Raw genomic sequence first — 16,350 nt, 5'->3', positions numbered from 1 at the left:
GAAGTCAGAGTTCAAAGGCCAAACCAAGTCCCAAATGTTCAATACCTCAATGGTTGTAGCTTCTGCCAGAGAGCAATAGATTAAAGCTGTTGCTGTCACGGTGACATCCCTTAGCCTTTCTCCAACCAAGAAGTACCCACAAGGCAGTGGGGGTTAGGGGTTTGAGGCACCCTAAATTCCCCTCACTCTGGAGCTTGCAATGTTGTAGTATTTTATAGGAGCTACCCCACCACGAGTAGCTCCACCATGTTGCCACCAAGCCCTCCAGTTGGTTGCAGATCATGGTCATATCCAGAGTCAATTAGCAACAGGTGAGTACCAAGATAAGGCAAGGTTCCCCTACACATGGGACAAGATCGCAGTTGAACACAGAGGTAAAGAAGAATTCCAAGGAGTGTAGCAGCCAGGACCTGGGGGTTACAGTGGGCAGGTTGCCCAGAGATGTGGTGGGATCTCCATCCTTCCAGCTTTTTAACATCCAGCCATACAAAGCCCTGGCTGGGATGATCTAGTTGGGGCTGCTCTTGCTTTCAGCAGGGGGTCAGACTAGATGTGACCTCCTGAGGTCCCTCCCAACCCTCATTCTCTATGATTTTATGATTCAGGAGCAGGTTCCCAATGAGCTTCCCCCATCGAGCTCCAACCCCACATGGAAGGTTTCAAGCCAAAGGCTTGTCAGCTTGACCCCTCACTGGCAAATTGGAGGCAGCAGGCAGAATTAACCAGTTCATGAATTACACATGCTACTCTCCAAACCATGTTACCAGTGCCAGGGGCTGCGCCTTTAGGCATAACTGGCACTTCTGTTGCCATCTGTGGCAGCTTTCTGAGCAGGACCTGGATTTTTTTCACTCTATCGAGAATCCTCCCACAAGACTCCAGCAGCTGAACTTGCATCAGGATCTATCTCTGTTCTGACAAGAGTTGCACCACTTTGCTCAGATGCCATAGGGGAGCTGGCTGGATTACCCAGATGCACAGTCCTCCAATCTGGCAGCCACGCCACTGGGCAGCACTACCCCTTTCCACACATTTGGGACCGAGCAGTGGCTACACTGGGCGGTATCCCTGGCACATGAAACATGGCATGGCCAGACCTGTGCTCTTGGGCCTGACCCAGAGTCTAGGGTCCAAATACCCCAAACATTATGATCCATTTCTAGGGGGTACTCCTCATCCCCATGCTTAAAGAGAGCCCTGCTCCATTATCTCTCTGTGCTTCCTTTCCCCACAGGCAGTGTCCTGCAGCTGCTTCATTCCTGTCTATAATGGGTACATCCCTCCCTCTTTCCAGGGTGTGGTGAGTATCCTTGGCTGAGACCCGGGGAACCGCTCAGCAGCTGCCAGTGGCTTTTGTGATCAACACAGATAAAAAAAATCAGGAGTCTGATCCTTAAGCCCTCCCCATAGTTCCTCCTCATCCAATTTCCAGCAGAGGCAGGAGCCTGTGAGCCTGGGTCAGGATTTTAGTTAATTACTGCCATGGGGGCTCCCTCCTGCTACCACAGGTCCCTCCATCTCCAAGACCTTCCCCATGGGGATCCAACTCCCAGCATACTTGGCGTCCAAGGCTTTCCTTACAGCCTTCCAGAGCAGAATGACGTCTGGATGGCAAACTGGATAACCAGGGCACAGCCACGTTTGGTAGAGATGGGAAAAAATCTTAAAGCAGCTCCTTCCCTCGAGTTGCATGCCCAGATGAAACAGCTGGTTCCCCTGTAGGGAGAAAGAGTAGAAGGAAAGTCCCTGTCTCAGAGACCTTGGTATCTTGGACACAGCTGGTGGACAACCAGTTAGATGGGAGGGGAACATGGGGGAAGATACAACAGGGTAGGAAAGAAGACTTGCAGAGCTGAACAAGCACCTCGCTGCTTGCTGGACCTTAGTTGGCTACCTGCGACTGAGAGACCTACCCGTGGATGGGAGTCCTAAGGCCAGAGGGGCACAAGATGAGGTAATAGTTGTCTGGAATGCACGTTGGTCTCCAGCAAAACCAAAAGAAAATACGATTGTCAGAGGTGCTGGCCAATGACTGATAGCTGTTACCTAACACAGGTATTGTGCTGCGTTTTGTTCTAGCGCTATATTGATGGAGCCCTCAGTAGCCCAAAGGCTTTGTTCCACAAGACCATGATTACAGTGTCTGGGTTTGCATTTGACAATGACATCTGCCCAAGGGATAATCCAGGCACTTACCTCAGTGTGTACACATTGCAGCAGTTATTTCAAATGTCACCAGGAAACTTAAAAAGACTGGTCTGTTGTTTTTTTCCGCCCAGCCGTCTGGTGAGTAGCCATCAGAAATTGATATAATCCTAGAATTACCGTCTGCTGTGTGTGTACAACAAGCATTGTTTACAAGCCTGACATCTTTTCTCGGTAGGTGGTGCATGAGTTTATTTTACAAGGGTATCATGACGCCGGCTTCTACTTGGAAAGAAATCGTAAGTACTGCACTGAGTGGGGACAGAGAAGAGATGATATTCCCTGAGGGTGGCTGGACAAGAAGTTTAGTTCATAAAAGTCTCTGCATCTTACAACTGACTAGGAGCCAAAACTGCCTTGGTTGCCCACTAGGACTGTGCAAAACTTCGATCTCTGATTCAATTCTGTGGATATATGGCCCAATTTGGTGGCCGAATCTCTGAATCTGAATCGAATCAGAGGACCCTTTAATTTCTCCAAGTTGAATCGGAACTGTCTGAATTGATTCAGAGAGATTTGGAAAGATTCAGAGATTTGGACAGAGACAGTTTTAAATGTTTATTCTCCATAGCTCTAGGTAGCAGGGGCTCATGAGTGCTGTGATACTGGGGTGCATGGAGTGTCCCACAGGAGTGCGGGGGGCTCCCCAGCATGCTCAGCAGCAGACCCAGAAGTTGACAAGAAGCAGCGTGCAGGGGGGCCCCCCTGCATCCCTCCAGTTCGGTGACTGGTGTCTCCTGGGCCTGGGGGGGTACCTGGGGTCCCCCAGTGGCTGTTCGCCAAGCCAGGGAGGCACCTCCCACCCCCTCCCCAGGCAGACCCGGAGTGGACTGAAGTACCTCTGGTCCACTTCCAGGTTTGCCGCCAAGCACATGGAGGGCCCCCCACACTCCTGTGGGATGCTCCATGCACCCCAGCACCACAGCAATCAGGAGCCACTCCTGCTACTTTGAAGTATATAGAAAAAACTTTTAAAGCCATGTCTGTGTCTGAATCGGTGATTCTCCAAATCAGCATCAAAATTTCAGATTCGGATTCGGCCGAATCGAATCAGGGACACTGATCCAAATCAACAAATCGGATCACTGTCCCCGATTCGGACCGAATCCAAATCCGGCTCGAATAGGGCCCACTTTGTACACCCCTATTGCCAACTGCCAGTCCCATCTCTATTATGGGAAGCAACCCCAGCAGCCCCTGCTACTGCTGTTGCTATGGCAGCAAGTGCTGATCAAACAAGTCTGTCACTGAGCATGTTCTGCTCACATGGAAGCTCCACTGGGGGAAGAAGGATGGGAGGTGAGAAGCAGACCTGTAACACAATATTGGAGAGTGGACCTTTTTGGTGAATTTTGCACACTTCAGCCACTTCAGACATTTGCACACCCCATGGTTTTATAGAGCTACACACTTTGTAACACTACAACAATAACGTGTGTCCAGGGTCCAAGTATCTGTATCAGTCTCCTGAGTTACAGTTGGTTATCACACAGATCTGAGTATTTGTGAGGATTGAATCTTTCTGTTGTTCTTTCCAATAGGAGAGTTTGGGATAGATTATCTTGCCAGGAACACAACACTCCCTTTAGCCAGTGAGTCCCATAAGAAATGCTTGTCCCAGACCAGTGGAGGGTCTTGGAACCAGAACCCATCAACAAGGATCCTCACTTCCACTGATGCAGCTTTCAAGGACCTCACCAGACAGCATGGCGCGATGAGCAGGGCGGAGAATGAAACAGAGGAGAAAACGCAGCAGTTGCCCCTATACTGACACAAAGGAAGAGGATAATCAAGATTGCTTTTATTCCTCTGGTTCTTGCCAGTCAAGTAAGAGTGACATTAGGATCCATGTGAGCACAAATCCCAGTGAAGGTCAGGGTCAGTGTGTGCTCCCAACTTCATTAGGGCAGCCTTGGCAATGTTCTCTTGGGATCGTTGCCTCTTCACACCTGATTTTCCTGATCAAGGATGTGCTCAAAGCCACAGCCCCCTATTATACACCTTATGTTTGAAAGGAGACATTGGGGTCAGCAGAGCTGTCCAATCTATGTCCATTGGCACACACACTTGTAATGTTAATGCTCTTTCTGCTTACAAAGCCTTGGACATAATTTTTTTTTAACTTTTCTATTTTATCAAGAAAGAGAAATTAATCTTCACTAGGGCTTAGCAGATACAATTTGTTCCTGATATTTCATAACTGCTGGAGAACACACACTTCTAATGTAAATGCTCTTTCTACTCACAAGCCCTTGGCCCTCTATGAACTTACTTCATCTCTCTGCATCTCCAGCCTTGCCTGACTATGAATGTACAGCATTTTAGTTAGACCAGTATGCAAGCAGCATGGACACTTCTCTCATTTGATGCCTAGCTTATCTGTACTTATATTCAACCTCTTCTTAATAAATTTAAATGAAACCAATGTGAGCCAGGTTATAACCAAGATTTTCTACTTTTCCATCATCTTGCATAAAATAATTTTCACCCCAAAATGAAACATTGGTGCATGTGCCAATCCTGCAGTTCAGATTTCAGATTTTATTTTTTAATCCAATCTCCTCTTCCCTATGGAGCACAGTTCAAGAAGGGAGCAAAGTCATATCAAAGATTGAGAAGGCTGGATTGTTTTGTTTTTATCCTTTTGGGGATTTTCCAGCCCTTTGGAGCCCCTAACCATGAATGCCATCATACTTTTCCTGAGATGACTGGTGGAGGTCCTCCCCACAAATCTCATGAACATTTCAGGTGATTCCAGCGATTATGTTCCATTTATGTTGTGAAGGTGTGAACCTTCAAGGAGGGGAAAGTTGCCTTAGAAAATGGTATTTAAAGGTTTGTTTTCTGGGAATTCTCTTATAGGAATATCTATATATATCTGCATTAGAATGGCTCAGAATGGGCGGCAGGGGTTAAATGATTTCTAAGAGCCTGGGTAACACAGTCACACAATTTCTCACAGCCTTGGAAGTAGACAGGCTGTCTAACACAACAAGGCCAACAAGGACACAGTCTGGAAAACAGAGGGAGCATGTACCATACTATTCCATAGCACGAGATAAGGTGGCACCAGCTACCAAGACCCCAGAGCAGGGGGGTCTGAGTCCTGGTTTTGGGGGAATAGACTACATTAGGAGAAGGCCTGGAAAGACCAAATTCATTTATGTGCATGTGATAAGCTTGGAATATGCTGATAACACAGGACATGGACGCATGACAACCATCCAGCGATAGCCATGGATGAAAAGTCATCATGTGTCATCAGGAGGGAAGGAGAACACAAAGACAGAGCCTTGAGAGTAAGAAAAGGTCCCTCCCCATCATTCTCCCTGAGAGGGGTCCCCCTCCGTGTCCCCTGGGGAAGGGTGCCTAAGGCCACCATGGACAGAGGGCACACCAACAACCTGTCTCATCCACCCCACTGAGGGGGGTGTTAGCCTTGGCATCCCACCTCCAGACTGCTGACATGCTGACATCTGATACCTAAAAGAGAGCCTTAGAATGAAGACTACAACCTGGCCAGTTGTACTTTGACTCTGATGACAGTCCTAAGATTTCATAGATATATAGAATTGCTCCATTGTTTGTATTGCTCTTTTTCTGTTATCACTGTGTATCAATAAATTTGCCTATTATCAAATGGAAAGGTCATGGTCAGTCTGATGGTGGGGTGCTGCTGGGAGCAGCTCAAATTTGGTGACAGGAACTGATTTTGACTACAGTAGTCAAAGCAGGCAGGTTCCTATCATGCAGCCCTGCTGCAAGTTGACTGGGAATAAAGGAAATCCGGGTGTTGAATAAAATAACAGAATCACAGAACAACCTGTCTGGAAGGGACATCAGGAAGTTACATCTAGTCCAAGCCCCTGCTCAAGGCAGGATCATCCCTGTCAAGTAGTTTCCTCACATACTCATGAAAACATCATGACCAGCGCTCACACAGTTACAAGGCACAAGATCCAAAAGCACAGAAACATCCTAACTTGGTTAACTTCCACTCAGCTTCATCTCAAATATCCTATACCTCATCACCTCTAAGTTACACAGGAAAGCAAATGCATTACATAGTTAATACATTTGCTTAATTACATTCATTTTGTAACTTGTCAGATGAAGATATGACCCACATGACTTAGGCTGTGGTATCTAGGGTTTTGTTTTTGGGTGAAAGGAGGGGAGAGCAGGAGGACACCTAGGGCAGAAACCCATTTCACCTGGTAGAAGACCAAAGTGTGGCTTGTGGTTTAGTCTCACTCTTTGGCCAGTCTTTGGGGGCAATTCTAAATCCAGTGCTGCATGAGCAGGTACCCTTATTATACAACTAGGGAGGTGCTTGTGCCTCTCTGCTGGGTGATCCTATTTCTCCCCAACCCTCTCCTAGAAGAAAATGGTGACTTGTGTGCCTCCCAATTGATGCCATAGGGGACATATTCAGCTGCATGTGATCTTCAGAAATTTAAAGTAGCCAATGGATCCCAGCTTCAGGGATGGGGCAGGCCTGGTGAGGGACAAAGCCACTTTGTCTCAGCCACTTGGGTGCAGCCTCCCCACAGTGGAGCTGCCAAAGGAAGGTTGACTGGGCCTTCAAGGAGGCATTATTGTTGGGTGAGGAGAATCTGTTCACACTCTCAAGGAATGCAAGATGGACAGTGTTGACCACCATCACGTGCACATGCACATTGTGTGTGTGGTGCCTGGTCACCAACACATGGTAGTCCTGAAAGGGCTTCTTGTGGCTTACAATCCACACTGTCCAGGACTTGTGAGATGTTGTCTAGGCAGAGCTTTCTACAGCTGCTGCAGAGTGTCTCTGGGAAGTGAGCAGGACCCCAAGTGTCATGAGGCTGGAGTGGAATGGTCCAGAAGAGGTACGCTGCCCTCCTAGTGCATTTATTGGAGGGACCCAGTGAAGTAGTATCACATCCAGAAATGTACAGATGTCTCCCTATTTTTTAAATGGGGCAGTTATTCCCCATGGGGGGCGGGGAAATGGTATTTAAAGGTTTGTTTTCTGGGAATTCTCTTATAGGAATATCTATATATATCTGCATTAGAATGGCTCAGAATGGGCGGCAGGGGTTAAATGATTTCTAAGAGCCTGGGTAACACAGTCACACAATTTCTCACAGCCTTGGAAGTAGACAGGCTGTCTAACACAACAAGGCCAACAAGGACACAGTCTGGAAAACAGAGGGAGCATGTACCATACTATTCCATAGCACGAGATAAGGTGGCACCAGCTACCAAGACCCCAGAGCAGGGGGGTCTGAGTCCTGGTTTTGGGGGAATAGACTACATTAGGAGAAGGCCTGGAAAGACCAAATTCATATATGTGCATGTGATAAGCTTGGAATATGCTGATAACACAGGACATGGACGCATGACAACCATCCAGCGATAGCCATGGATGAAAAGTCATCATGTGTCATCAGGAGGGAAGGAGAACACAAAGACAGAGCCTTGAGAGTAAGAAAAGGTCCCTCCCCATCATTCTCCCTGAGAGGGGTCCCCCTCCGTGTCCCCTGGGGAAGGGTGCCTAAGGCCACCATGGACAGAGGGCACACCAACAACCTGTCTCATCCACCCCACTGAGGGGGGTGTTAGCCTCGGCATCCCACCTCCAGACTGCTGACATGCTGACATCTGATACCTAAAAGAGAGCCTTAGAATGAAGACTACAACCTGGCCAGTTGTACTTTGACTCTGATGACAGTCCTAAGATTTCATAGATATATAGAATTGCTCCATTGTTTGTATTGCTCTTTTTCTGTTATCACTGTGTATCAATAAATTTGCCTATTATCAAATGGAAAGGTCATGGTCAGTCTGATGGTGGGGTGCTGCTGGGAGCAGCTCAAATTTGGTGACAGGAACTGATTTTGACTACAGTAGTCAAAGCAGGCAGGTTCCTATCATGCAGCCCTGCTGCAAGTTGACTGGGAATAAAGGAAATCCGGGTGTTGAATAAAATAACAGAATCACAGAACAACCTGTCTGGAAGGGACATCAGGAAGTTACATCTAGTCCAAGCCCCTGCTCAAGGCAGGATCATCCCTGTCAAGTAGTTTCCTCACATACTCATGAAAACATCATGACCAGCGCTCACACAGTTACAAGGCACAAGATCCAAAAGCACAGAAACATCCTAACTTGGTTAACTTCCACTCAGCTTCATCTCAAATATCCTATACCTCATCACCTCTAAGTTACACAGGAAAGCAAATGCATTACATAGTTAATACATTTGCTTAATTACATTCATTTTGTAACTTGTCAGATGAAGATATGACCCACATGACTTAGGCTGTGGTATCTAGGGTTTTGTTTTTGGGTGAAAGGAGGGGAGAGCAGGAGGACACCTAGGGCAGAAACCCATTTCACCTGGTAGAAGACCAAAGTGTGGCTTGTGGTTTAGTCTCACTCTTTGGCCAGTCTTTGGGGGCAATTCTAAATCCAGTGCTGCATGAGCAGGTACCCTTATTATACAACTAGGGAGGTGCTTGTGCCTCTCTGCTGGGTGATCCTATTTCTCCCCAACCCTCTCCTAGAAGAAAATGGTGACTTGTGTGCCTCCCAATTGATGCCATAGGGGACATATTCAGCTGCATGTGATCTTCAGAAATTTAAAGTAGCCAATGGATCCCAGCTTCAGGGATGGGGCAGGCCTGGTGAGGGACAAAGCCACTTTGTCTCAGCCACTTGGGTGCAGCCTCCCCACAGTGGAGCTGCCAAAGGAAGGTTGACTGGGCCTTCAAGGAGGCATTATTGTTGGGTGAGGAGAATCTGTTCACACTCTCAAGGAATGCAAGATGGACAGTGTTGACCACCATCACGTGCACATGCACATTGTGTGTGTGGTGCCTGGTCACCAACACATGGTAGTCCTGAAAGGGCTTCTTGTGGCTTACCATCCACACTGTCCAGGACTTGTGAGATGTTGTCTAGGCAGAGCTTTCTACAGCTGCTGCAGAGTGTCTCTGGGAAGTGAGCAGGACCCCAAGTGTCATGAGGCTGGAGTGGAATGGTCCAGAAGAGGTACGCTGCCCTCCTAGTGCATTTATTGGAGGGACCCAGTGAAGTAGTATCACATCCAGAAATGTACAGATGTCTCCCTATTTTTTAAATGGGGCAGTTATTCCCCAGGGGGGGAGGGGGGAGGAAGTATAATAGTGCAAACTCACTCTTTAATCCTCCCCTGGCATTATACTCTGGGAGGAATTCTAGTACACCCTTGTAGCCATGTAAAATGGAGGGTGCTGGTAAGCGCGATGAAGAGGACCAATATTTAAGAGCCATTCTATACATACAGTGGGCCCATAAATGGCCCCATTATAAGCATAGGGGGATGGGTAGTAATCCATAGGGTAAGAGTCTATGGTGTCTGCTCTCCCATACACATGCCTCAAGGCAGGATAGGAGCAGTAGGAGTTAAAAGGTTACAGGTTTAAAGCTCTTTGGATGACAACAGGAAGCATCAAAATATTTGAAACCTATTCAAGAACATCCAGAGGTGGCCAGAATCATTACAAGCTGTGAAAAACAGGCAAGGGAAGCATACAGCGCAGTTCAAATAAGCCTGGTACAGTAAGTACAAAAGGAACGAGGGGATGTTGTTAATAAATTCATAAATTAGCAATTGAAAGATGCATGGCACCAAAGATATGTTCTTAGTCGATGATCAGGAACATAATTGGTTCCTAGTTGCAAGATCAGCAATATGATTGGTAAAAGGGCTGAGTGACTGTGACTTCTCTAATGCATAAATGCTTACAAGATATAAAAAAGATGGCATAAAAACACACTTTGGATTTGTGTTTAACCCTGTACTATCACTGCAGTCAACAGCCAGCTTGATTACCCAGCTGAGAGCATGAATTTATTTCTTTGATTCCTACATTTCCTCCCAAAAAAAGGCTCAGAGTAGCTTAAAATACAAGACGAAAATGATAGAAATGGAATGAAATCTTCGAAGACGAAGGAACAGCAAAACAACACCCCTCAAATCCTCAACATTTAAAAGCAATCCACCTCACCCCACTAAATTTAAACTCACTGGATAGCCGCATGCTTATTTGAACCATATTGTGGAAAGACCTAACCAGCACTTGGAAGTAACAACACCAAGCAGAGCCCTAGTTAGCTCAGCTCTGGACTGATACATTCTGGGTACATCTACATGAGATGCTAAATGCTCAGCAGACTAATTCTACTGCACATTAGCATGTCATGGCAAAAGCCATGCTAATGCACTAATACACAGTACACTTAGTTTACCATGCATTAGCATCACTAAAAGACCACGTGCTGTTGCTATTGCGCAGTAGCACTGGTTACTGTGTATTTAGTACCTGTTATTATAAGTACTAAACTTATTGCGTAGTAGCAATGGTGCATTAATGCACGTGTAGACACACCCACTGAGAGGCAGAACCTGTGCTCCTTTCATAACATCACTTAAGCAGTTGGAATAGGTTTCTCAGCCTCTCCACGCATCATAGCTCAGTCCCTGGCATGGATCTTTGAGAGCTTCTGGTGCTCTGGTGAAGTGCCCAAAGACTGGAAGAAGGCCAATGTGGTGCCTATCTTCAAGAAAGGGAGGAAAGTAGATCCGGCAAACTACAGGCCCATCAGCCTAACCTCTATCCTGGGGAAGGTCTTAGAAAAGATTATCAAAGAGGCCATCTTTAACAGACTAGCTGATGGCAATATCCTGAGGGATACCCAGCATGGGTTTGTTGCAGGTACGTCTTGCTTGACCAATCTAATTTCCTTTTATGACCAGGTGACCTATCACCTGGACAAGGGGGAAGAGATTGATGTCATATATCTTGACTTTAAAAAAGCCTTCAGTCTGATATCCCATGATCACCTTTTGGCAAAACTGGCTAACTGCGGCCTCAACCTCACCACGATCTGCTGGCTGGGGAACTGGCTCTGCGGTAGGACCCAGAGGGTGGTGGTTGGTGGAAGTCAATCGTCATGGTGCACTGTGACCAGTGGGGTCCCTCAAGGCTCTGTCCTAGGGCCTATACTTTTTAACATCTTCATCAGTGTTGCAGACATTGGTGTCAGAAGCGGGCTGGCCAAGTTTGCCAATGACACCAAACTCTGGGGGAAAGCATCCACACCTGAGGACAGGAGGGAGATCCAGGCAGATCTTGACAGGCTCATGAAATGAGCAAATGAGAACCTGATGGTGTTTAACACTGAAAAATGCAAGGTTCTTCACCTTGGGAGGAAAAACCCGCGGCATGCTTATAGACTCAGCAGTGCTATGCTGGCTAGCACTACAGATGAAAGGGGCCTGGGGGTCATGATTGACCACAAGATGAACATGAGCCTTCAATGTGATGCTGCAGCTAGTAAAGCAAGCAAAACACTGGCTTTCATCCATAGATGCTTCTCAAGCAAATCCCAGGACATCATTCTCCCATTGTACTCAGCCTTGGTGAGGCTGCAGCTGGAGTATTGCGTCCAGTTTTGGGCTCCACAATTCAAAAAGGATGTGGAGAAGCTTGAGAGAGTGCAGAGGAGAGCCATGCGCATGATCAGATGTCGGGAAAACAGACCTTATGATGAGAGGCTGAGAGCTATGGGACTTTTCAGCCTGGAAAAGCGTAGACTCAGGGGCGATCTGATGGCCACCTATAAGTTCATCAGGGGTGTTCACCAGGATCTGGGGGAACGTCTGTTCACCAGAGTGCCCCAAGAGATGACAAGATTGAATGTTCACAAACTCCACCACGACCGATTCAGGCTGGACATAAGGAACAACTGCTTTACTGTCTGAGACCCCAAGGTTTGGAATAGACTGCCACTGGAGGTGGTTCAAGCACCCACTTTGAATGCCTTCAAGACACATTTGGATGTTTATCTTGCTGGGATCCTATGATCCCTGCTGACTTCCTACCCCTGGGGCAATGATCCTTCAGGGTCCCTTCCAGCCTGAATGTCTATGAAATCTATGAAATCTAAATCCATTTGTTCAGGACAAGGAGCCATCTGGCAGAAGGTCTCTGGAAAGCATGTGTGGGGAGGTCAAAAGCATTTGGTGCTTGTGAAAGGTTGCCCCCACCGCAGTCACAAGTTAGTAGAACTCCATCAGTTTCAATGGGAGAAGACAAGGGACATCAGAACATTGAACTGGAAGAGAACAAATGGGCCAGCAAGTCCAGCCCTCAAGGACAATGCCTAACCAAAGGAAGCACCCATATTGTCACCTGGAACCCTCACCCACACTTATAAGGAACTATATTCTGAACACGCAAGGACAGATCACAGCAAGGGAGATAAGGGCACTGGCTGTTAGAGATTCACTGGAAAAATCCTATCTTTAAACTCTTGTCTGCTAATGTTCAAGATTACCTGCAACTAGGTCCCTTCTAATTTCACATTGAGCATATGCATTCTTTAACTCATCCACTCTGGTGGTAACTATTAGTACCTAGGGCCTACTTCTCAAGCTCTAGTACTGTATACAAGCCATAGAGAGATCCTAATTGCCATGTGCATTGCCAACAAGAGGAGGCTGTGACTTCACAGGTTGCTGCATACTGGGTGGGATATGCATGAGTGAGAACACATTGATAAAGGAACTGACAGTCCAAGATAGAACGACTTGTACCAGCACTTGCAATTGGTTCAAGTGAACCAGGTACAAGGTACAAACACTACATGTTCTAACTCCACTTATATGACATGTTCTAACTCCACCTAACCCTGCCCAAAACGTCCAGGACCTTCACAGCTCAAGGGGATTTTCAGGCCAAACTCAGGGCAACAGTCTGTTGTAAAGACAAGAGCATACCTCCTGAGCACACCTTTGTGCCCCTGCTACACTCTGACTGAAAGTGATTATCACCACCAAGCCCCTTGCTCCTGGTCAGCTTGTGCCCTGCTGCCACAAACTCACAGCACAACTAAAGATGGCAGAAGAGAATCCAAAGCACACCCCCAGGCACCTTTCTCTATTTTTTGAAGGTTGTGAATTCCTGATGTTTTATCAAATAGGAGTGATGAAAGCTCTACAGGAACTGGCACCTGAGATTCTGAGATCAGCATCTAAGATCTATGGAATATCCTCAGGGGCACTTTTAGCCACATTAGCCACCTATGGGTGTGTAAGAAATGCCTGGTGTAATATACCCTGTGTCATATTGTGCTTTTTAAAGGGAAGTCGGTGGGCAGATCTAAAAGTAGTGACTGGAGTGTTTATTTGGAAATGTGAAAACACAGCCTGTTAAGCATGGTCACTTTGTCCTTCTAGATGGAGTGGATTTTTACATGACTAAAACAGTGAAAAATATGGAGGGCTCAATCCTCAGATACTTATATCCAAATAACAGATTAATCCAGAATATACAGAAGGCATTAGAAAAATGTCTGCCAGATAACATTCACCATCTGGCTTCAGAGAGGCTGCACATTTTTCTTGTGGTTGTGGTATCAGAGTTCAGCTCAAAGGAGGAGATCATTCAGGTAACAGCAGTTTTCTGAGTGTTGAGTTTGGAGTAAAAGTAACTGAGACTCTGAAGAGCTCCTTCACAGACATATAAGGGGAAATGTACTGGCGTAATGTGAGGTATAATGCAAGCCCTGATCCACAAAGACTCTTTGACTGTTTATCTCATATTGGACATACTAATGTTTTCAGCATGGGAAATAGCCAGGTCAGTCCCTGGTGTCAGGCAAAACAGCAGTCATGGCCTATGCTGGATTAACAGATCCCAAGCGTATGGAAGAGCACAGGCTGCCAAAAACCTACCACCCCGCCCTTTACACCATTAAGTCACAGTCCAAAGGCCAAACTGAATCCGAACGTTCAATACCTCAATGGTTGCAGCTTCTGCCAGAGAGCAATAGATTAAAGCAGTTGCTGATGGCCAATTGCCTCAATGAGGGCACCTTTCTGCCAAGATGATGTCCCTTTGCCTTTCTCCAACCAAGAAGTACCCACAAGGCAGTGGGGGCTAGGGGTTTGAGGCACCCTAAATTCCCCTTGGTCTGAAGCTTGCAACGTTGCAGTGTTTTATAGGAGCTACCCCACCACGAGTAGCCCCACCATGTTGCCACCAAGCCCTCCAGTCAGTTGTAGATCATGGTCATATCCAAAGTCAATTAGCAACAGGTGAGTACCAAGATAAGACAAGGTTCCCCTACACATGGGACAAGATTGCAGTTGAGTACAGAGGTAAAACAGGAATTCCAAGGACAGCAGAAGCCAGGACCTGGGGTTACAGTGGAGAAAAAGCTGAAAATGAGCCAACACGGTGCACTGGTTGCAAAAAAGGCTAATGGCATACTAGGCTGTGTTAATGGGTGTATTGCCAGCAGATCAAGGGAAGCAATTCTTCTCCTCCACTCGGCACTGGTGAGGCCACATCTGGAGTACTGTGTCCAGTTTTAGGCCCATCACTACAGAAAGGATGGAGACAAATTGGAGACAGTACAGGAAAGGGCAACAAAAATGGTTAGGGTACATGATTATGAGAAGAGTCAGAGGCAACTGGGCTTATTTAGTCTGGAAAAGGGAAGACTAAGAGGGGATTTAACAGCAGCTTTCAGCTATCTGAAGGGTGATTCCAAAGAGGATGGAACTGGACTGTTCTCAGTGGTGGCAGATGACAGAACAAGGAGCAATGGTCTCAAGTTGCAGCAAGGGAAGTTTAGGTTAGATATTAGAAAAGACTCTCTCACTAGAAGGGTAGTTAAGCACTGGGACAGACTACCCAGAGAGGTGGTGGAATCTCCATCCTTTCCACTTTTTAACACCCAGCCATACAAAGCCCTGGCTGGGATGATCTAGTTGGGGCTGCTCTTGCTTTCAGCAGGGGGTTGGACTAGATGTGACCTCCTGAGGTCCCTCCCAACCCTCATTCTCTATGATTTTATGATTCAGGAGCAGGTTCCCAATGAGCTGCTCCCAGTGAGCTCCAGCCCCACATAGAAGGTTTCAAGCCAAAGGCTTGTCAGCTTGACCCCTCACTGGCAAAATGTAGGCAGCAGGCAGAATTATCCCTTTCATGAATTACACATGCTACTCTCCAAACCATGTTACCAGTGCCCTGGGTACCAGGGGCTGTGCCTCTAGGCGTAACTGGCACTTATGCTGCCATCTGAGGCAGGTTCCCGAGCACGACCTGGATTTTTTTTCACTGTATCGAGAATCCTCCCACAAAACTCCAGCAGCTGAACTTGCATCAGGATCTATCTCTGTTCTGACAAGAGTTGCAGAGTGATGGTTATACTAGGCTGCACCCCTGGCACATGGAACATGGCATGGCCAGACCTCTGCTCTTGGGCCTGACGCTGAGTGCAGATCTAAATACCCCAAGCCTCATGATTCAACTCTGAGGAGCACTCCTCATCCCCAGGTTTAAAAGAGAGCCCTGCTCCTGTATCTCTCTGTGCTTCCTTTCCCCAAAGGCAGTGATCTGCAGCTGCTTCGTTCCTCTCTATAATGGGTACATCCCTCCCTCTTTCCAGGGTGTGGTGGGTATCCTTGGCATATACTTGGGAAATGCTCTTGGATGCTGCAAGTGGCCCTTGTAATCAACACAAATGAACAAACTGGGAGTCTAACCCTTAAGCCAGCCTGCCCCCCCCATAGTTCCTTCTCATCTGATTTCCAGCATAGGCAGGAGGCAAGAGCCTGTGAGCACAGGTCAGGATTTTAGTTAATTACTGCCAAGGAGCCTCCCTCCTGCTACCACGGGTCCTTCCATTTCCAAGGCCTTTCCCCTGGATCCAACTCCCACCACACCTGGTGTCCAAGGCTTTCCTTACAGCCTTCCAGGGCAGAATGACTTGTGTAATGGCACCATGGTTAAGAAGGGCTTTGATGTGTTTGAAGCCCCCGACTTGACAATAGTCTTGAAAAACCTAAAAGGTGGTTATAAAGAGACCAAGGTTAGACTCTTCTCTGTGGCCACAGGGGAAAAGACAAGAAGAAATGCAGTTTTAAATTACATCACAAAAAAATTAGGTTGGTTATTAGGAAGAAGTATCTCACTGTAGGGTTGGTCAAACTTTGGAACAGGTTACCCAGACAGGTTGTGGAAACTCTCTCCTTGGAAGTGTTTAAGAGGAGGTTAGACCAAACCTTGCCTGGAATGGTTTAGACAATGAGTAGACGGTTGGACTAAA

General features: G+C 47.0%; 1 protein-coding gene and 1 pseudogene across 1 annotated transcript in view; both read left to right on the top strand.

The window, feature by feature from the left end:
- Window positions 1–3,976, top strand: part of LOC102387599 (patatin-like phospholipase domain-containing protein 1) — a 7,889-nt gene extending 3,913 nt beyond the window's left edge. The window contains exons 4-7 of the mRNA XM_014520648.1: window positions 1,235–1,300; window positions 2,080–2,286; window positions 2,384–2,444; window positions 3,747–3,976. Of these exons, the coding sequence (XP_014376134.1) occupies window positions 1,235–1,300; window positions 2,080–2,286; window positions 2,384–2,444; window positions 3,747–3,976 (564 nt within the window). The remainder of the gene's footprint in view (window positions 1–1,234; window positions 1,301–2,079; window positions 2,287–2,383; window positions 2,445–3,746) is intronic.
- A 4,864-nt stretch (window positions 3,977–8,840) lies between these two features.
- The window catches only part of LOC112550537, an 8,724-nt pseudogene continuing 1,214 nt past the window's right edge, over window positions 8,841–16,350 (top strand).

Source organism: Alligator sinensis, unplaced genomic scaffold (genome assembly GCF_000455745.1).
Source record: "Alligator sinensis unplaced genomic scaffold, ASM45574v1 scaffold872_3, whole genome shotgun sequence".
Lineage (NCBI taxonomy): Eukaryota > Metazoa > Chordata > Crocodylia > Alligatoridae > Alligator > Alligator sinensis.
The sequence above is the reverse complement of the archived record's forward strand: the minus strand, read 5'-3'. Positions and strand labels throughout refer to the sequence as shown.